This window comes from Cebus imitator, unplaced genomic scaffold, assembly GCF_001604975.1.
Source record: "Cebus imitator isolate Cc_AM_T3 unplaced genomic scaffold, Cebus_imitator-1.0 Scaffold177, whole genome shotgun sequence".
Lineage (NCBI taxonomy): Eukaryota > Metazoa > Chordata > Mammalia > Primates > Cebidae > Cebus > Cebus imitator.
In genome coordinates this window covers 744,838-767,412 of record NW_016107492.1, presented here as the reverse complement: position 1 = coordinate 767,412, position 22,575 = coordinate 744,838, and the positions used below count along the sequence as shown (strand labels likewise).

General features: G+C 36.6%; 1 protein-coding gene across 9 annotated transcripts in view; it reads right to left on the bottom strand.

Annotated features, from left to right (window-relative positions):
- The window catches only part of FAM13A (family with sequence similarity 13 member A), a 390,503-nt gene that overhangs the window by 71,649 nt on the left and 296,279 nt on the right, over positions 1 to 22,575 (bottom strand). For 4 of the 9 annotated variants that reach the window (XM_017545084.2, XM_017545082.2, XM_017545085.2 and 1 more), the window contains one exon: positions 5,994 to 6,035. The exons of 1 other annotated variant lie outside the window; for it this stretch is intronic. In XM_017545084.2, coding sequence (XP_017400573.1) covers positions 5,994 to 6,035 — 42 coding nt within the window. Of the gene's footprint in view, positions 1 to 5,993; positions 6,036 to 20,868; positions 21,250 to 22,575 lie in introns of those variants that run through there. 4 more of the 9 variants (XM_017545087.2, XM_017545089.2, XM_037744491.1 and 1 more) reach the window with 3 other exon arrangements.

The window sequence follows — 22,575 nt, the reverse complement described above, 5'->3', positions numbered from 1 at the left end:
TTAAAAAAAAAAAAAGCAAAGACTGAGACAGATATGTGTATATCCATGTTCATAGTAGCATTATTCACAATGCCACAAAGATGGAAGCCACCTAAGTGTCTATAGACAGGTGAAAGGATAAATACAATGTAGTATATACATAGATGGAAATATTATTCAGCTTTAAAAAGGAAGAAAATTCTGACACATGCTACAACATGGATGCACCTTGAGGTATGCTAAGTAAATAAATATGCCAGTCACAAAAGGTCAAAGACTATAAGATCCACTCACATGAGGTATCAGGAGTAGTCAAATTCTTAAAGACAGAGAGTGAAATGGTGGTTGCCAGGGGACAGGGCAAGGAGGAAATGAGAAATTAGTGTTTAATGAGTATAGAATTTCAGTTTTACACGATAAAAAGAGTTCTGAAGATGGATGGTGTTGATAGTTATATAACAATGAGAATGTACTTAATGCCACTGAACTTTACATTTAAAAATGGCTAAGATGTCAACATTTATGTCTACATTTTACCGTAACAGCAACAACAAAAAAACCACAGAACAAGGGAGCTCCACAGACAAAGATAATGTGCCCCCTCAGTTTAGAAACACTATTATAATAAAAAGGAAAACAAATATTTTTAACAAACAGTTGTGTCTAAAGACATTCAGATACCTAGCTGACTTTATCATCCTGCTAAAAAAGTAGATACTTAAATAAACAGTTGGCTTTTTTGTTCCACTTATTAGTCAGCAGCCTAAAACAGGCTTTTAAATAGAAACAATGTGTGGTATGCTACACTTCTCCAAAACTCTCCCATGTGATAATGAAGGGTTTTTACCTTAAAATAATCATTTAGAAAACATACAATATGCTTCTTAAGGAGAAAAACAAACTATTAAAAATTAAAGCTAATGAAGCATAATACAAAAAAAAAATCACAAACATACAAATTCTAGGATAAGTTGTTTGCATAGCCATTCCTCAGACAAGCTATCTAAAAATGCTAAGAAGTTTTCTACATATCAGGATAGAAATGGTATGGTATAATTTTCAGATCCCATCTAATATCAAGTCATATTTTAATTTGAATTTAGCAAAAGTCATTTTTTAACATAAATTTACAGTTATGAGACTGATAAACAATAGTTCCTAGGCTCTAGCAATCAAAAATTAACCAAATTAGAAAGAGTAAGTCTGTCTGCAAAACAGCTAACTTAGAAATAAATCTATGTGATGTTCCTTCAGGAAAATTAGCAAACAGATGAAATACCAAAGTTGACCTTAATCCAAACCTGCGAAACTAATAATTTAGCTTCAGTTTTGCACTGTGAGTATTAAAGCTTGGGCTGAGATTTTAAAAGATGGTCAGTTCCAGGATTTTCATGGAGCACTAAATGAGAAAAGGAATACAGAGGAAGGTCAGTGCACCTGCTAGAAGACAGGTGTTAGGTAAGCAAGGACTAAGTTTCAGAAGCCAGGTGAGCTATCTAGAGCCCAATGAACAAAACTGGCATATAGCCCCTGAAGCACATATCCTAAGATTTTGATAAAGCACATTAAACACAGCTTCTAGGTATGCAAGCTATATGTGTAATCCAGGAATTTGTAAAGAAGGAATTTAAGGATAAAAGTCCGATGGAATGGGATAAGGATGGGATCCGATCCCGGTCATAGGAGCGTGAAAGTGGTATAGAAGAAGTGGGAGCTGGTAGAGATGAGGAGACGCAGCAAGTAGAGATGCAGAACCCAAGTCCTAGTGGAAACCAAACACCAAAATCCAAACTCAGTCTTGCAGACACCGAAAACTCAGGGAAACAGAAGCAGAGCAGCAACAGATCCTAGACAGATCTGATTGGAGGCCAGATCAAAGAATGCAGACAACAAAAGGCTGAACACGGCACAGAAGAACACTACCACCAAGTTTTTTTGACGCTCAGTTGAGCAACTGAGGGAGGAGCCCTGTTGTTCGGGATTCCAGCATAGAATATAAAAAGAGAACAGAACATCCTGGCCAAGAACGTTCTCCACCTTAAGTTTGCAGGTCATGTTTACTCTGCTGTAGTCTTACTAAGGGTTTGGCATAACCTATTCTTCCCTTTCATTTCTCTAATCATTTCAACTGGGCTGGTAATCCCTGATGAGGGTTGGGGAACAATAACACCTACTGTTTGAGCTCCTAGAACTGCAATTAACTTGCTACATAGAATGGTGGCAGGTGGAGATTGATAGCTACTATTTCCTTCCTTTGCAAAAAAGGACAAATGGCTCTGTGGTGACTTAGGTTAGGTTGGAGAAGTACTGAAATCAGAGATGACAGAGTTGTTATCACAGGAGATATTTTATTTAGAATAAAAATATAAGTGTGTCTATTTATAATAGCCCTACCTTATTACAGGAAAAACTGAAGGCAACTGAAGCATATGGCAGACTAACATGTGATTCAGCCATGAATGTTCGATAAGAATACTACATTACAGAAACTGAAATTCCATAAGGTAATAATGAGAGCAACATATAACTGAAATGGCCACTCTGGTTCCCTGTTCCTGCATCTCTTTCTTCTCCCCTAGCCACAGCAAGGTCCTGGGACCTCCACTAGCGTGCACTGTGGCCTCTTCAGGTGCTCTCCATCTGTATCCTCTATCCCAGACACAGACTCTGACCTGTTACACACAATCCACCTCTTCTCCACTCCAGTAGCAGGATCCTTATGTGATCTTCTGTACCCAAGGGCCGCTATGGGTCATCTACCCTCCTTCCTTTGAGACTGGAGGCCTTCTCTGCTCTCATCTTCTGTCTGCTCTGATCTGCACTCTCTGAAGATTGCCCACTCACAGACTTGTAGACACTGAGTTTTACTGTTCCACCCTCTTTATGCTGGACCTTTCAGAATTAACTACCAAACTGAATATCCCACCGCTGACAAGCTTTCCCAGCCCTGTCCCCTGCCTGGCTGCTTGTGGCTGGATCTACTTCCAGTGAATACCCCTCTCAGCAAACGTGTCTTATGTCTTGATTGGGCCTTTCCTTTCTTTGAGAAACACTTTATCCATCAATGCTATCAAACTACAATATACAGCATTCAAAATTCAATGTTCCTTGTCATGGCAGGTCGCATTGTGCAGCTACCAATCATTTTTACTTTTCAGAAACACAGTAAATATTATTTTGGATTTAAAAGAGCCAATGTTGTTTTTCATAATGTTAACAAAACATATGAAATTATGAGTCTCGCAATAGCTCCCTCTGTGAGCACTGCAGCAAAGGAACCCTAAGTAATGAAGTGAGAGGAAAAGGAATGGAAGACAAGAAAGCTACAGAAATGTATTTAAATATATTTAAAATATTTACACATTCATAGCTAGTAGAAGTAGTGCAAAAATGTGCACTACACTATAAATTATCAGTGAGCATGTCATGTTTGCAGTCCAAAAAACCAAGAACTTAATCATAATTAATAACTGTTTTCTTTTACTTAAATTCTATATCCTAGAATAAAAAAACTATACGCCAAACCGCCCATGTAAGCAATTGAAAGAAAAGAAGGTTAATTTTTTGCCAGTAGATTCTTCCTGCTTGTTGTCAAGTTGATAATAAAACAAGTTAAATGACCTTACATGAACTTAATTTCTAGTAATGTTATTCAGAAAAATAATCTACTTTTGAAATTCTAATTTCAGGCTAAATAATTACTATTTTTGCATTTGTGAAATAGTTCTACTTAGTTTAAATCTCCATCATAGGAAAAGAATGCCTGCTGATAACTTTTCCTTTACATAAATGTGGGCCAATATGCATATTCATTCTTTTTTACCCTAATTTTATAATATTTTAGTTTTTATAATCAACATCAAAAAAATCAAGTAGCTTCTATTAGGAAAGTCAGTAAATGTATTACTGATTTTCTTTTACTACATTTTCTTGTACTTTAATTTTCCAAGTATAGGATTCCTTTTTAAAGACTACCTTATTAGTTAAATATTATACAATTACAGAAATGTTTACACTATAAAAAAAAACAATTATCTTTGAAGACTTAAGATTTACAAACCCATTTTTCCCATCTACTTTTAAAAATAATAGTCAAAATAAAATAAAACTCAAGACTATCTAAAACAAAGATTGTTACCCAAAGTAATAAGAAGACATTCAGAGAGGCCAGGCACGGTGAGTCAAGCCTGTAATCCCAGCACTTTGGGAGGTTGAGGTGGGAGGATCACCTGAGGTCAGGAGTTTGAGACCAGCCTGACCAACATAGTAAAACCTTGGCTTTACTAAAAATATAAAAATTAGCCAGGCATAGCGATACACGCTTATAATCCCAGCTACTCTGGAGGCTGAGGCAGAAGAATTTCTTGAAGCCGGGAGACAGAGGTTACAGTGAGCTGAGATCAGACCACTGCATTCTAGCCTGGGTGACAGAGCAAGACTCTATCTAAAAAAAAAAAAAAAAAAAAAAAAAAAGGCATTCAGAGAAATGATTCTCATTAATTGGCATGATCCAGTGCTAAAGTATTCCATACTATGTAAAACTAAATTTCCATTAATATATAATAATCATTTGTTGATATGACTGTGTATATTTATATAATAAATACCAGACTCACTACGTGCTCAGCAACAACCTCATGTGTTCACAGGAATTGCAGAGTTGAGATAGCCTATGAACCAGAATATGCTGATTTGGTTGGCAGGAAACCAGGATGAAAAAAATGGACCACCATGTTCTCTCATACTGAAACCTCAAATGTTCCCTCTCTTGCCACAAAGTGATTATACAATATGCTGCAAGTCATTAAAGGGTAGAACACTACTAAAAAGCAGTTACTTGGCTACTGAAGTCCTATGACACATTTCTGAAGTACTAGTGGTATAGCCTAAGTCCATTCTGAGACTATTTCAACAAGTCAGATTCAAACATAAATAAATAAACAAATCTGTATTGTATCTCCTGACATTTCCTTTAAAAAGCAGTAGACTTCAGGTCAGTCATGATGGCTCACACCTGTAATCCCAGTACTTTGGGAGGCTGAGGCAGGTGGATCACAAGGTCAGGAGTTCAAGACCAGCCTGACTAAGATGGTGAAACCCCGTGTCTACTAAACATACAAAAATTAGCCAGGCATCTTGGTGGGAGCCTGTAATCCCAGCAACTCAGGAGGCTGAGGCAGAGAATTGCTTGAACCTGGGAGGCAGAGGTTGTAGTAAGCCGAGATCGTGCCACTGCACTCCAGCCTGGGTGACAGAGTGAGACTCTGCCTCAAAAAAAGAAAAAGAAAAAAAAGCAGTAGACTTCAAACTTGAGGAAAGATTTTTAAAAACATCGGCATTATTTTACATGCCTATATACTTCTCAAATATATTTTCTAAGCCTTTGAAGTGGGCAGGTAGTAAGAAAAGAAATGCTGAAAGGTAGACTTGATTCTAGGCTATATCTCAGATGACTCACCAAAAAAATTATCAGTACAGCATTCAATGACCAGAGAGAAGTGATCTTGAATTCTGTTAATTTACCTGCTTTAACAGTTGTTACTCTGGCTTTATAAACTTAGAAAATCATCTTGAACTCCAAAAACTGGCTGAATATTTACTTTCCTTCTCTGCTATGACACAGAAACTGATGTAACACAATCCAAGGCTTTATCTGAGTCGGTTTGTAGCCATTTGCCCCCAGTAACCTATGCATATGCATAGGTATAAAACAAAGATTTTTAACTTGGCTTATAGCCTAATCATCAGCTTTTAAATTAAAATGGCACTTCCAAATTTAAAATAAAATATCTTACTTTAGTTGTTTCAACTATATTAGACTTTTTTAAAAAAAAGATTTCCTAAACCAAAGGGGAAAATACAGCATTAGCAATATGGTGAAGAGCTCCAGCAGGCTTCATCTGGACACAGTAAAGAATGTTCTATTGAGAGAGATTAAAATGAGCAAATAAGCCCAAAGAAACCTTAACTCTCATTTATTCCCTGTAGTAGACCAACAAAAGTCAAATAAATACCTCAAACAGAAAGGTGACATAGGTCTTTCATCTTCCTGTGAACTAAAAGGAAAATAAATTTTGAGTTAATATAAGGTCTGTTAATATAACATGTCAATTTTACTACAAATGTTATACCTGTCAAAAATTTGGTTTAGCACATTAAAGCCAATCTCATGATGGAGTAAGGTTAGTAAAACACGCTCTACCTTGGACCTAGCCAAGGTCAATTACTTCTTGTCAGGAGACTAGCAAGTGAGGCTTCTTTCAAGATCAGCTAAGACAACGTAATTCACATTACACTTTCAAGAGGAAGCTTTTTACTGCCTTATTCTAGAGGCCCAATTCAAATATTCGTATATTACACATAAGCCCTTAAAATAATTACAGGTGAATTTATCTCAACAAAGCTGATTGCAGTTAATTAACATGATGATGAAAATATGAAACAACCAACAAAACACTCCTGTTAAGAGTGAGCCACTTCAGGAATGATTCCCTAACAATGAAGAGCACATCAGTAAACAGCATCACACTCACGGGCTCTGTGTCCTTCTGTAGTTACTAAGTATTAACTAGTGTGTATAACATGAAAGGACACAAATAATATCATTAAAAAGTTTAATTAGTTTAACAGTTTAAAAGTTCCTCAAGCACACACAAAAAATATTAAGCTTAATATATAGAAAGTTAATTTTTTTTTTAAGAGACATGGTTTCATTCTGTTGGCCAGGCTAGAGTGCAGTGGTATTATCATGGTTCACTGCAGCCACAAACTCCCAGGCTCAAGTGATCCTCCCACCTCAGCCTGTGGGGTATCTGGGACCACAGGCATGTGCCACCATGCCAGGCTAATTTTTCATTTTTTTGTAGAGACGGAGTCTCACTATGTTGCCCAAGCTGGTCTTGAACTCCTGGGCTCAAGCAATCCTCTTGCCTCAGCCTCCCAAAGTGCTAGAATTACAAACATGAGCCACCATATCTGGCCTAGAAATTTAATTTTTAAAATGTAAAATATATGCTATATTTTGTTTTCCTTCCTTTAGCATGTTTTATTTTTCCTAATAAATGATCTCAAAGTGTAGATTGAGTCCCTCCCCCTCGCTGTCTACTGGAGTGATCTTTGAACTTTTAAAATTATGCACTCATAAAACTTACTTTTCAGTAGCCACTCCCTTCAAATATATAACTGATTAAATATACATCTATATTATGTACATCATTAAACAGATAAAAGTAGAAAGATAAAATATTAAATAAAAGAGAAGGTCTAATATTTTCTTTTGTACCCCCAGGGTTCCTCTTGAATATCACCTGGGGTGTTCACCACCTTACAGCATCTGGAAAAGCAACTAGTTAACTTCAGCATTCTCCTTCTCTCCCTTTTTGCTTATTTTTAACTTTCTTAAGTATCATTCATGAAAAGAGAAAAGTTTGCTTCGACTGATAGTATTAAACTTGCAGTCAATAAACTCTTACTACAGAGTTATACTGTAAAACACACACACAAATAAAATCCTGTCCTGGAAGTTGAAAAGGTCTTAACATTTTAGAAGGAATATGGAACATAAAATGTGACACACTGTTTTTCATTCTCTTATGATTTGGATTTCCAATTTCAACATCTATCGGCCATTCTAATGCCCATGTTGCCAAATACCTTAATGTTTATAACTAATGGTGTTAACTCTTCCCAGGTGAGGGTAAGTGATGGGCTGTAATGTGGATGGGCTGAGGGCAAAGCTTGTAGAATTAGGTTGCAGGGTTGAAGAGTTACAGGGGACACCACCTGGGAACTGTCCAGGTGTCCAGGAAGAAACCATCCGAAACAGTGCTTTTACAGGAGGTGACTACTTTTAAGTCAGCCTGACAGAAGTCACTTACACATTTGACTTCCAAATATTCCTAGAAAACACTAAACAAAATAATTATTAAAATGTTAGAACTGAGTTTGTTTTCTGATCAAGAAATTTAGATTTTGTTACTCTAGGAAAGGACTCTATGTTTTGTAAAATGAATGTTTTGCTACATACTTCCTTTGCCAAGAACAGATCCTTTACTCTAACATGTAGCAAACTGAAGGAAAACTAACATGCTTACTGTAACATTCTTTGATATGCATTCAATTAGCAATATACTTGGTTTTCTCAAGTGCTTTTGGGAGATGATTTAAATGGTGCAGGGCTCTGAACACAGCTATTCATGTGTTTTAGCTATTTGCATGTCTGTGTGTGTGCACACGCTAAATTTCTTTGCAGCAAACAGAAGCAATAAAAATCAATTCTTGTTTTCCTTTTATCTCCCTCAAATATTTCATATCAATTATGACTGCAGACCAGATCCTACCACAGGCCCTACATTAATTATATCAATTAGATTCTCACAAAACCTTCCCTAGTACTGGCTTTTTGCTCCTTTTTAAATTCAGATGAGAAAAGCAGTCTCAAAGTGAGTACATAATTCATTCAGATGATGCAGCTAGTAATGTGTGTATTATATGTTAGTCCATTTTTCTCAATGTTTTCCCTTCATTTTTAACCTATTAAAGTATGGCAGGATGACTGGGTTGGTGAAGAAAATGCACTCGATGGCTGGTCTGCATTCCAGCAGCCACAAGATCTCGTGGACTTGATAAGCTTCTTGTCATGCTTCTGATTATGGCAACTCTACATCACCTTAATCAAAGTCCATTTGTAATGCATTATGCCTGACAGCACTTATAAAGTGATTAATTTATTAAAATGTACTGGCACAATGTCAAGAATGTCTCTTGATAGAAACACAAGATTTTAATCATAAGCAAATATTTTTCTGGCTACATTTGCACAAAGTAAATTCATCAATGGAAGACAAAATAAGAAATTCTTAATTTGGCTATGCCCCTGAAATTTGACCAGTTTTAAGTGTTTTAAAAAAGAAAATGTAAGCACTAAAATTTAAGTAAAATGAAACAGAGTCAGTATTACATCTATCAACAATCAGCAGTTAACAGGGGAGCAATCAATGCACAGTATTCGAAAATTATATTTGGAAACAAAATGAGGGTAAATAAATCAATTTTTATTTTAAAAGCATATTTATCTTTTCCCTTTCATAAAAGTACCCTTTTCTGGGAGTTAGTAATAGAATCTAAACAAAGGAATATATTTTGAAACAACTAAATCATTGATTTAGCTTAATCGAATTGATTAAGCTAACTAATTTTAGAAATAAATTTAATGCATTGATTTCAAAGGCAATTTTAAAGAAAAATGGCCAAGGACAATTCCTCCAAATAACATCAAGAAAATAAACTTTTCCACAAAATGTACAAACCAGAATGCACATTTGAAAAAAAATTACCATTTTTAAATAGCTGTACAAAGATGTTGTACTATTATCACAGGCTCCAAAACATCTTTAACAAAGTTGTTTCCACCTATTCCTGGTTTTGTGTCAATCTGTCATGTTCAATGATACCAAATGATTTCACCTGAATTCTAAATTGAGCACAATTTGTCATAATTTTTTCCTAAATATGAAAATGAGAAGTAATTCTGATTCACTTTTAATTTTTAAAAATAAGCACATGTTCTATGAATGAAGAAGGAAGTGTGTGTCATAAAGTTAAGCCAATGAAAAATGGAAACAACTTAGAATTCATTCGATTTCCTCCTTGGTTACCAGTAACAACTCCATGTTTTAATTATTTCCTATTTGCTGACTCTCAATAATGGCCAAGCTTAAGCAGCCAATTACAAGAAGTTTACGTTTTAAAAAAAGCATCAAACATACATTGAGAGATTTGGGCCTTCACCTCATTTTTGTGATTATGCTTAATGCCCTCAGATATGTGGTACTATATTCTCAAAATAACTGCCTGTGGGAAGAACATTTATCATATAGAAGTAAATAATAGTCTAAGAATGCCAATAACTTAGATATTTTTATCTAAGTTTTAGCAGAGTCCTAACTTATTTTTATACAGCTTGAAATTGGTAAATGCACATAAATAAATGACACCTAGACTTATAATCGCTTCATGAACTGCACTAATTTCTAAACTGACGCCACAGAATGCACTGCAATGCCTATCAGTTTAATTACACAGCAAGCTAAAGGAAATCATGAAAGGCATAGTGTTGTATGTGTCTAAGAAAAACCAAATAATGTTGGGAGAATTCCCAGAGCAAGTACCCAGAATGGACCTTCAATTATTCAATCAAACCACCATTCCATTCAATTCCCTTTTTAACTCTCCAATTAGTTCAACTTTCTAATTGGTTAATGTGGCTGGCTACCAAAAAATTAACATAATTTGCATATTTAGCTAGACACTTTAAATATATTTCTCAGTGATTTGAGCAGAAGAAATAGTTTGTAAGTGTTCCTTGAGTACTGAAAAGTACAGGAAAACCAGTAAATGCTAAGAATTAGGTCCCATTCATAAGAAACTAGAAAAACCATCTATGGGGCTTAAAAAACAAAACTAGAGTCCAAAGAGAGAGAGAAAGTGAGGGACAAGTAAAAGAAAAGCATAAAGTAAACATTTTTTCAGGAACTCAGGCTTTTTCCACATATGCTACAGAATGTAAGGGGAGGAATTTTCTTAGAGAATGATAAGCGAAGTTAGCACATTTTCCTTTCCTTCCTTGTTCTCAAAACATAAAGTGCCACACGTGTACTTGAGCATTTTCAATGTATCCACAGTCTCAGTCATTAACCATGCCCTTTGCCAACTACGGAGGTATGTGGCAGCCTCTGTTCTGTTGCTTTTTTGGTTTGGCCCCATTCAAGAACATTAAAAAAAAAAAAAAAAATCCCTGCTTTTTTTTTTTTTGAAAACAAATGTAAGAGTTTTCAGATCAGTTCATAACTGTTTGCAGCTGTCATTTGTTGGAAGTGGGGGGTATTTTACAATTCTTTCTTGTAAGCCCAGGCAGCTTGTTTATAGTTTTATTATTTGCACTTTGTGCCTAAGAACACTTAGGCAGTAGAAATACAAATTACTGCAGTTCAAGGGCAAATAGATTTTTCCAGACCAAAGGTTAAATGCAAAGAGCTAAAGTTGTTATTATTCACAGAACAGAAATTTTTAGCTAACAGTAAGGTATTATTTTGAAGGCAAAACAAATAGACAAAACAAAAAGACTTCTAAAGATTTGCATTTTATTCTGATAAGATAGAAAAACATTTCTACTGTTTTTTGTCTGTTTAGTGGAAATTTGAAATATACTGTTATCAGCTGAGTTATGTCACTCGAAAAATACACACTGAAGCCATAATCCCTCATACTTCAGAAAGTTATCTTATTTAGAAACAGGGTCTTGACAGAGATGATTAAGTTAAGATGAGGTCATTAAGATGGGCCTGAATGCAATATGACTAGTGTCCTTGTAAAAAGGGGAAATTTGGACACAGAGACAGATACGCACACAGGCAGAATGTCATGTGAAGACCGGGGTTATGCTGCCCCAAGCAACAGAACTACGTGAAGCTTCCAGGGAGAGGCCTGGAACAGATCAAATTCAGATAGAAAAACCTGCCTAACAAAGGTGCTTCTATCTTACAAAAAAGTTGTGCTCTGTAAGTTCATTTACAGGAATGCTAAGACTAAAATCAATTTCCCATACTGACATGGGAATTTGGTTTCCAGGCCTGTATTCAAAGTCTATCTAACCTCTTATTCAAGTGAATTATCCTCATAAGCAGTCCAGATACAATATTTTTAAAACTTTCAATGATGATTCAGTTAGAAACACATTTTATATCATGACAGTATACATACGTATAAATCAGACACAAATTTCACAAAAATTATTCTTAATTTGCTGGAATATTTTCTATTTTGTTATTAATATTGGTCATATCCTGCTAAATTGGCTTTATGACCACTAATAGGTCATGACCCACAGCATTAAAAAACACTGTTCTAGAACACTACAATAAATACATATCTCCCTTGCTTGCTATGTAATGCACACTGAACGAATGCTGATGAATTAAGATCTACGTTCTCACAAGACAAAGAGAAAACACTCTCTCTGTCCTATTGCCAGAATCAGCTCTGGGCCAAAGTCGTACAGATTTTGCTGAGTGTAGATGGCAAGAAAAGCAGAGTGAAAATGGGTTTGGATATGCCCAGTAGTGGGCACGATGACATGGTTGTGAAAGGCCAGGAGGAGCTTACAGAATATCTCCAAATATCTTTTAAATAGTCCTAGTTACACCACAGGATGGTGTCAAGAATGACACTGAGAGAGATGGTGAAAGAGACCATTTTGCATAGGACATGGCGTCCATGGGCTCTTCCTTATTTGTATAACTGTGGCATTCTTTATCACCTATTCTGTCTTCTACAATCAAAGAAATATTATACTTAGAGGAAACTAAGGATCATCTCATTCCATTTCAATCCTACCCACTCAGCTAGTGCCACCTCTGTATGCCCTTCTGATTAACAGAAATTACCTAAGAAATTCTAAGAAACTGCATGGAGGTAGGGCTATGTGCATGAGTGGGGAAAGGAAGAGAGTTCTTAAGAGGGGGGAAAGGAAGAGAGTTCTTAAGTGGGGGGAAGGGTGGGTGGGAAGAGGAGTTGCTTTACCCTCCATTTCTTTTGCATCGCTCTCTATAGCTAGAAGGTGAAAACTGAACCATGACTGCCTGCTGATTGACTGACAGTGCACTTCTCAGGGAATCCTGGGCTGAGATGTGTAGAAGTCACAGAATAGAATCTTATCCTTGTTGTAATATTTACATTGTGCTCATAAGCCAACTGCTTTCCTTAAAGATGTTCATCCCTGCTATAGTTTAAATGTGTCTCCCAAAGTTTATGTGTTAGAAACTTGATCCCCAATGAAACAGTGTTGAGAGGCGGAACCTTTAAGAGGTGATTAGATCATGAGGGCTCTGCCCTCAAGAATGGATTAATGCTGTTATTGTGGGAGTGGGTTGGTTATTACAGGACTAGGTTCCTGGTAAAAGGATGAGTTTGGCCCTTTCTCCCCTGCTCACTGAGTCCACTCTCTTGCCGTTCTGCCTCCTGCCATGGGGTGACAGAGCCAGAAGGCCCTTGCCAAATGTGAGACCTTGGAGCATAGACTTCCCAGCCTCCAGAACTGTAAGAAACAAGTCTCTATTCATTATAAATTATCCAGTCTGTGGTATTCTGTTATAGCAGCACAAAATGGACGAAGACAATCCCTTACCTCCATATTTGATCAATTACCAAATTGTATGGATTATGTCTCGATAAAAAAAGAATGTGCTCTTGAGTTAGATCTCTCCTTTCCATTTCCATTGCATTAGTCCTTCACAGGGGCAATACTATTTCCCTGTTTTCCACACCAGTCCATCCTTAGTCTCTCCTACTTCCCCACTGCATTTGGGGTAAAATCCAAATGCCTAAATCTTGCACATGAAGTCCCTCCCAATTGCAGCCCAACATACTTCTATAAACCTCTCATTGCGCTTTTGTAACTCTTTCCATTTGTACATGTTGTTCCTGCCACCTTAAATCCTTTCTCCACCTCTCTCTGCCTGGTAAATACTTCTCTCAGTTCAAGTGTCATCTAATCTGGGAAGTCATCTCTAGCACCCTGGAGAGGGAGCTGCTTCTTCCTCCAGGCTTCAAGACACTTTGTTCATAGCTATAACTGAGTGCTTAGCACATAACACTGAAATTCATGAGTTCAGAAGCTAGTCTCATTTCCAGGTTTCTCTGTATCTTTGTAACACCAGCATCTAGCTAGGTACCTAGAACACTGAATGTGCTTAGTAAAAATGGCTGTTGAATAAAATCAGTATCCTCTAGATTTTGCTGAGTGCTTGCAATAGTGTTTGATTAAATATTTTGGAAACATACTGTTTATAATTTGTAAAATTAATTCTGCCAACTAGAAGTATTCTCTAATATCTGTACATTGATTACTTAAAATTTTATTTTTCCCTTCCATTCAAAACTTAATGCATCTGTAGCTGTGCCATGGGTTTTCTCCCATTCTTAAAGAAAATAATTTCTTTTCTCTAACAGCACAATTAGAAGTGGAAGTTCTGCTACTATGCTCATAATTTTAACAGTGGTTAAAATTATGGTATACAGAGAACCTTGTGGTATACAGAGAATCCAGAAAGGGATATGTTCGGGCAAGGTAATGCTTGGGTATGGCCTTGACACACACTATATCTGTTTGTTCTGGCTTGAGAGCAGGAAAAAAAAGTATTTCACTTCACTCTAAACACAAAGATTGTTTGAGGTTTAAAGAAATTTTGGGTTTAGTCCCCAAATTATTTTCAAGGCAGCTGGAAGCTTTCATTTGTCTTTGAGATCTTGTTCAGAAAAGTGATGTTTATCATTATTATAAACATAAAAGCATTGTCTTACAGAGGCAGTAATCTAGAACATAAAATATAATAACATGTTCTTTGGGGGTATAAAATTAGCTGATGAGAAAATATTTTTATAACATTAGTAAGTTAAGTAGTTTCAAATCTTTAGTCACTGAGACAACATCAAAAGAATATGGGGATACCTGCAGCAGGAAAGAAGGAAAAAGAAAATTGTTTTTTGCTAATTTCTTTCAATTATTACCTTACTGCGAATTTATTAAGGGTTTGTTAATACAGTTTTGATTGAACAGATATTTAATTTCCAAACTGTTAACTCTCAATGTGGAATTCTTGAGGGAGACAAAAATGTACAGATGGCATGTACATTACCCCGTCATCCTCTCCCAAACACTCCCACCTCTGCCAGGGGAGGACTGTGCACAGAAAAGTGGGTCAAGGATTGTTTGTGACATCATCATGCCTTTATGCTCTTTTTAGGATGATGACCAGCCATGAACAGCCATTGGAAAGTGAACAAAGGTTTGGTGTCAGTTTACACCTGGGCTTTAGGTACTTCCACAACCACAGGCAGGTGCTCATACAGGAAACATTTTCTGAGTGTACATTGCTTATTAGAATCTATGACAGGTGCTAGAGATACACAGGCTAAGAAAACAATCCCAACCTTCACGGAATTTATAGACTAGCAGAGAAATGGAAACTTGAAATTTGATTAATTAGTATTTAAAAAAGGGATATATAACTACCATTGATTGAGAGCTCACCACAAAAAGCCAGGCGTTGTGCTAAGAGCTTATGGGCATTACCTCATTCAATCCTCAAAGACATCATGGAGGAAGGAATTACTAACCAGATTTTTCAGATAAGAAGAACAAGTTTTAGAAAGGTTAATTAACAGGCTGAAGGCCATATAGGTGGTCACGGCTGAGATTCCAATCCAAGTCTGAAGTCAGAGCTCCAGCCCTTCCACTCTGAAGCACCATGCAGTCTGGCAGATTAGGTGAGGTTCAGTTAGATAAGCCACACAGGGAGTGAATTTTGAGGGTCACATAGGCATTTTGGGGAGAAAGATAATGGACAAGAGGAGAACTCTCTGAGAGAGAGAGAGAGAGACAGAGAGAGAAAGAAAGAGAGAGAGAGAGAGAGAGAAAGTGGGGGGGAGAATGTGCTTTGAAAGCAGAGGAGAATTAGTAACTCAGCAGGTGTGGCAATTGAAGGAATTCAGCACTGGGGACACAGCAGTGACCTGCCAGAAAACTGACACTGGAGAAACAGGCAGGCTCTTGGGTTTCTGTCAAATCAAGGAGTTGAAAATAAAGGAAAGTCACTTATAAAAATAAAACCCAGTGTATCAATGGTCTACTCCGGCCAGCATTTAGTTTCTAATTTTAGTTTCAAGAGTTATTTTAACCGAGACAGCAAAATTAGTTTCTTTTTATAATCATTCTGCTGACTGCAAAATAATGATATCTATTAGGTTATGTTTTTTTCTAAATGCTTAATTTTTTCTTTAGCCTTTCAGTTCCATTCATTTAATATGATCTGAGTAAAGCAGTTCAATTCTTTACTTTATTTCCAGTAAGTTCAAGTCTTCTGAAGTCTTTTTTTGGGAGGTGGGTGACAGGGTCTTATTCTGTCATCCAGGCTGCAGTGCAGTGGCATGCTCATAGCTTACTGCAGCCTCAAACTCCTGGACTCAAGTGATCCTCCCACCTCAGCTTCTAGGTAGGACTACAGGCATACGCCACCATGCACAGCTAATTAAAAAAAAAATTGTAGAGACAGAGTCTCACTATGTTGCCCAGGCTGGTCTCCAACTCCTGGCTTCCAGCTATCCTCCTGCCTCTGCTTACCAAAGCACTAGGATTATAGGTGTGAGCTACTGCACCCAGCTTCCCCGAGTTTTATTCTTTGATTTGACGAGAAGATACCATGTTTCCCTGAGTTTGGTCCCTAAAGGTATTATAAAACATATGTCTTAAATCACCCCCCCTCCACTTCATTATCCTTACTTCCTTACTTAGGCACCTTAATTATAAAAAGCAATTTCCATACATGGAAGCTAACACCTTCACTTTTTTAGTGATTTAGACAGGATGATCTTAAAATTTGAAAATATCCTCACCTTAGTTCATGTTATGTTCTTTAATTGGAGTAATCCGCAAATATTTAGGCTGCATGGGCAATTCAACCATCATGTGAGAGTAGAGCCCACAGAGATTTTATTTGTTCTCAATGACTTCTTGTTACTACCAAATATAGGACATTTTGGTGATGAAGAATAAATTCAGACACACAACTCAAAGGCATTGGCCCAGATTTGAAGTGAGGCAGCTTTTAACTCCCTCCTAGACTGTGTTTGTGGAGGTAGGGAGCAGTGCCAGCAGTGCCAACAAGTCAGGAAAAACAGAGACTTCTAAATAAATTAACTGAAAGGTGTCACGTCCACAAGCAGCAGAGGGCTCTCTAACACCACACGGAAACTCACAAGCTAGCCCAACATACCTGGGTTCTTCCCTGGTGAACTCCCATATCATCCCCATGTTATCGACGTTTACGTTGGCAAAAGGATATTCTAAAGACAAATGCTTAGGAAGGGCTCATGAATTCTGCTGATAAGTTTCAGTGAAACTTTTTGATGTTGGGCCACTAATACATGTTTATTAATCCTCTTCCTTAAGTCTTTTTTGAAGAAGAGCCACTGCAATTTGGAATTATGATATGTTTCACCATCATAAAACAAATATTAGATAATATACACTGGATATCATTATTTGCTACATGAAAAAAATAATAATTACAGAGGCATTATTGATTTCAGCTTCTCACTTTGGTAGACAAACCCAGGAAAGAACGGGATGCCAACACATGAAAACAGATGTCAATGCACTGAAATCAAAGGAATCGACATCAATCATTAGCACGCACGGGTTCCTAACTTCATCTGCCATCATTTTCCCTTGTGGATATAAATAAAGTTAGTTTACTGAAAAGTTAGTATAGCAAATCAAAATACTGCTATGAAAGTTGAGAGTTTTATCATAGATATGACTGAGTTAAAAATTTTTTACCTTAGACTGCTTGAGTCTTTCTATACATAAAATAGAGATCCTTACCTATAGACTCACAATATCATCTAAGGGGAAGAACACTCAATGAAATACGAATCGTACAAAGAGCCTGTGGTACAAACTAAGTCTGAGATCTGATAAAACATATTATCTCATTAGTGACAGAAGGTAAATTTAGTCACCTGAGAAAACTTACATTTCAATTCTTAGTTTAATATAGTTTCTCCCTTTATGTCTGTTACTATTTTATTTTTCTCAAGGAACCTTTTCAGATTGCAAGAATATCCATATAAGTGGATATAATATGTTGAATTTTATTAACTATAAGCAGTATGTAAATGTTTTAGTATTTTAAAAAACAACTGGGACTGTTTAACTATTTCAATAGAGACAGTTAATAAGATCCTGTCTTTAAGCCATTTGTAGTGAATCGCTAAGAACTGAGGACTTTACAGAAGGTCATAATTTAAACGTTCAGCCTCTGCCATGTTTTTTCTAAAGATCATGAATTTCTAAACAGCCAACTCCATCCTGGAAACTCTGCCAATAACATTCAGTAACAAACAGATAGCAAGACACATCTTATTTCATTTTAGTTTTTAACCTTATCTGTTATTCTCATCTTGGCTACAGATTAGCAGTAACAATATATCTTCTACACACTCTCACAATATGCTAAGAAAGGCTAAAGATGCATTTATGAAAACTGTTGAGTAGACATTAGGGTACAAACATTCCCCTAATAAGATCACACGCTTATTAAATAAAACACAGGATAATGCTACCCATCTAGGCACATCTCTATTAGTATTATGCTAATCATACTGTGTATTACTGAATTTACCACATGGTACTGTAATTGTCTGGTAATGTGCTTGCATCCTAACTAGCATGTGACCTCTTTGGAGCAGAGCTATGTCTTAATTGCCTTAGGATCACTGGCAGTACAGAGTAGTGTTCAATCAAAGAGAAAATATTAAATAACACTCTAAGTATGTTTTTTTAATAGGTGAAACTGACAATTTAGGAAATGAAAGTATCATTTATGAAAAAATCCTCACATAAGTTCAGATACTAAATATGCTGTTTGGAGATGCTGAGTAGTATAATGCGAGATTCCTATATATGCCAGCTGTCACTAGCTTTATATGCACTATAATCATTAACTAGAATTTAGATCAGTGTTTCTCTACGGGTGGACCATCTGCATCAGACTTAGGAAGCTTGTTAAAATGCAGATACTCTCCCTGCTACTTCCAGATTTGGATGCAGTGAGTCTAGGGAAGGAGGGCAACGGGAAGAATTTGATTTTAAAAATAAGTTCCTTAGATAATTCTCATGCACTCAAAGTATGAGAAGCACTGAACTCTCTGCTAAACACAAATAGTGAGCATGAATTTCTTTAACTGGTATTTAAACCTATTCTTTTACTCATCTACTTTCAATGTAGTTTGTATCCCTTGGTGCTCTTAAACAGAACAGAACAAAGCACTCATTCCAAGAATACTGCTAAGGCTCCGGAACCTTCCTGCTTCAGGACCATAATGGTGGGGAGAGTCAGTAACAGTCATCATTGCCATAAGAGTCACAGAAATCGATAGCCAAAGATATCAAACTGGGATTTGAAGAAACAATTACACATAGGGGCAGGGAAATTTTCCACATAAATGCTTAAATTCACAAGGCACTCTTAACAAAGAGAACCGCACAAACCTGGTCCTTACCTTCAGGAGGTTTATAATCAAAGGTATGTACAGGCTGGCAGTAAAGATTTCAGGGAAATCAGTCAAATTAAACTCTAAAAGCTGCATAAACATTACAGCATTGAATGAATGCCACAGTGGTCTTCAGAAAGGTAATGCAAAGAAACAAAGGTAGCAACTCAACATTCTTGAATGCAAATTCAAATTATTCCTTGATTTATTCCTACTAGGTTCATTAATCATGACTAAAAACACAAAATAATTTCCCAGAAAATAATGATGGTTTTATTTTAGCTTTAATTGGTTTGACTCCCTAAATAATGTTTTAGCAGTACAAAGACCTATTTTCTGCTTAAGTTATTGTAGCATCAAGTGGCAATTACAGATATTCTAATCGCCAATATTCTTATCTAGAATGCAATTTGTTTAAAACCCTTAAGAACGGATGTCATTATAAGGGGGAAAAAAAGTCTTCAACTTTAAAGGCGGAAAACAAATCAAGACTCCAAAAAGTGTACATTAGTTTTAGTCTCTTGCCAGCTTGAAGCATGTGGACATTTTCACTGAGTTCATGTAGAAAAATTTTGGATATATCTGTAAACCACTTTCTGCTCCCTTGGATTATTCATTTTTAACATCGGAATTCTTTGGACACCCCTATCAGGTTCCCATTATAGTGTCCTCGTCAGTACAGTGAAGGAAAAATGAGTATACTGTTTTATCTCACTGTAAGTGTCTGTAGAAATCACTTTGCAAATAAACAATATTTTAAACCTTATTCTTCATTGCGAAAACTTATTCAGTGAAATATTTGTGGCATTGTTTTTAAAAATAAAATTAGCTTTTGTCTAGTATTTTTTTCAATCTTTAAATAAACCAGATTCACTATATGATTTTTAAGTATTTTTTTTCTAATAATACCCTCTATAGTTTTCCTAAATGAAGCATTTCCATGGAATCAAATGCCACTGCATGTAAAGCAGTTGAAGTTGAAATGGGACAATCTGATTAGCAAAAGTAATTTTTAAAATCCTAAAATGTGACCTTGGGCAGCTCTCAGGCCCTCTCCATGCCTACGTTCTTCACTTCTTAGTTCACCAACAGTGTTCTTTTTCATAAGCTCCTTTGTTTAAATTTACCTTTCTCTGCTTTGGTATAACTCCTTCGCTTTCCCCAGCCCCACAATCTAGGTTATAATTATGAAGGAACAAAAATAGTCTTACGCTCATTCTTACCAGTTTTCAAAAATGCTATTTGTATAATAAATCTGTCTGGAATTACTGAAGGGGAAAGGTTATCCTTAACATTTATTCTCACATATTATGATGCACTTAGTGATGGAAAATCCTTGGCTAGATCTGAACTCCAGAAGAGAAGAATCTTGTGATGCATTTAAAAAGGTCTTCAGCCTATTAACATCCTTTAAAATAGCCTTAGTGGAAACACTGCTAAGAAGCTGATTCAGTTTTTATTATAAACATGCTCACTATACTTCTCAGTCTATGTTTTTCTTCAGATTTCAAAGGTATTTTCTTATATTCATTTCCATTCAGAGAAGGATATAACTAAAAATATAATAATCAAGTGAAAAAGATAAATTGGGCAAAATGTCAGTAAAAGAGCAGTATAATGTTTAAATGTTTCTGTTCTTAGAAAGGAACCATATGTACAATGGACTCTACACAGTTTGCAGCTTGTTATGAAAAGATGCCAAGTATTGGCAAAGTTATATGGCTTGATACTACTCAAAAAATACATAGTAGAATAAAATAAAATAGGAACGAATACTACCTTTGCAGAGGCATGATTTCACAAGCCATTCTCGTATGTAAATTTGCAAGGGAATCTCACAACTGTCTCTTCCACGGCAAGTTTGGTCGTCTGCACAGTGAACGTCTTCTTACAGTGGCTAAGCTGAGCTTGGGGCATGAGGCTGCACCGCACGGCTGGAGAAACAACTTGCTCTGCAGTTGGCCAGTCTACTGCTGCTCTCAGCCTCCAAACTTCTTCAGGCAATGCTATTTTATCGGCTGCTTCTCTACATTTACACTGCAGTCCACTTTGACCTTTTGTTCCAGGGAAGCAGCTGAACCACTCAGCCAATCAGAGGAGCAGCTGCTGCAGCACTAAAGGCGCTCCTCCTCCTCCCCCGCACCCTACTCCTTCTGCTCCTCAATGGTCCCTCCTCCTCCTCTTTCTCCTTCTCCTTTCCTCCTCCTCCTGCTCCTCAGTGGGCTTGCCTAGTTCTGGTAACTTGAAACTTTCCTCTGAGCAGTTCCACAGACAAGATTGTCAGTCTGGGGCAAGCAACCAATAACTGCAGCAAGAGCCAAGAGTCCTGTACTTCTCAACATTACAGAGACTGCCAGCAAGGATTCCATTTGTCAAGGAAAGACACTGCCCATAAAACTAAAGGTTTCTGTGGCAGAAGGCAAGAGTTATGCTGTGTCCTCTTTCTTCCTTAAAACAAAAACACTAGGCGTGAGACTTTTCTAGAAGGAAAGCATGCTTCCAGACCCTTGCCCTACCCACATTTATTTCCTGCTGATGTTTGTTTACACTGCGGTGGTTACCAGTCACTGGTGACATCACCCAGGGCACGTAGCTGGACTTCTGGGGAGGGTACGTGCTCTAAGTCTCTGCCCAAGTTCTTAACGGATCAGAATCCACTCTCATGAAAAGTGTTGCAACGTATTATTTCTGCATTTTTATAAACCTGAATGTTTGTTAATTTTGACCTTCCCCTTACAATTTCTTCTTTGCTGTGGAATATCAGGATGTTATTTTAAGGAACATAATTCCTAATCCATAGATTTTTATACATTATAAGAACAATAGCAGAAATACATTTACATGAGATTGTTTTTTTTTCACATCATGAGCTGTAAAAAAATTACAACATAGTCCAGACCATTGCTTCTAGTAGTAGAAGGATCGTGACGTTCAGAAACAGTGAGGGCTGATAGGCACGAGGTATCCTCTTCCCTGTAATTTCCCCCAGTTTTATATAGACCACACATAATTCTGCATTTAGAACACAGGGTTCTATTTATTATAAGGTTTCTACTTTTTTTTGCTATACCTGCTAATAAAAACATTTTCATTGTCTGACTAAATAATCTGTATTTACGGAAACAGATGTGGCATCCTAAAACTATCTTCATACGGAATGATAAACTGTCAGTTTCTAAAATCAGCCTTTTAAAACAAAAGGAGTTGATTTAACCCCAAACTTATTTTAACTGAAATTGTCTATATCTTTTTGATTCTAGATTTACAAATTCTAATTTGATTCTCTAATAATATAACTTAGTTCTGTATATTTGCATATTTTTATTTTAAAAAAGGACTTTAACTCTTGCTTAACACTTTATTTATTTATTTTCATCTTTTGAGATGGAGTCTTGTTCTGTCACCCAGGCTGGAGTGCAGTGGCACAATCTTGGCTCAGTGCAATCTCTGCCTCCTGGGTTCAAGTGATTTTCCTGCCTCAGCCTC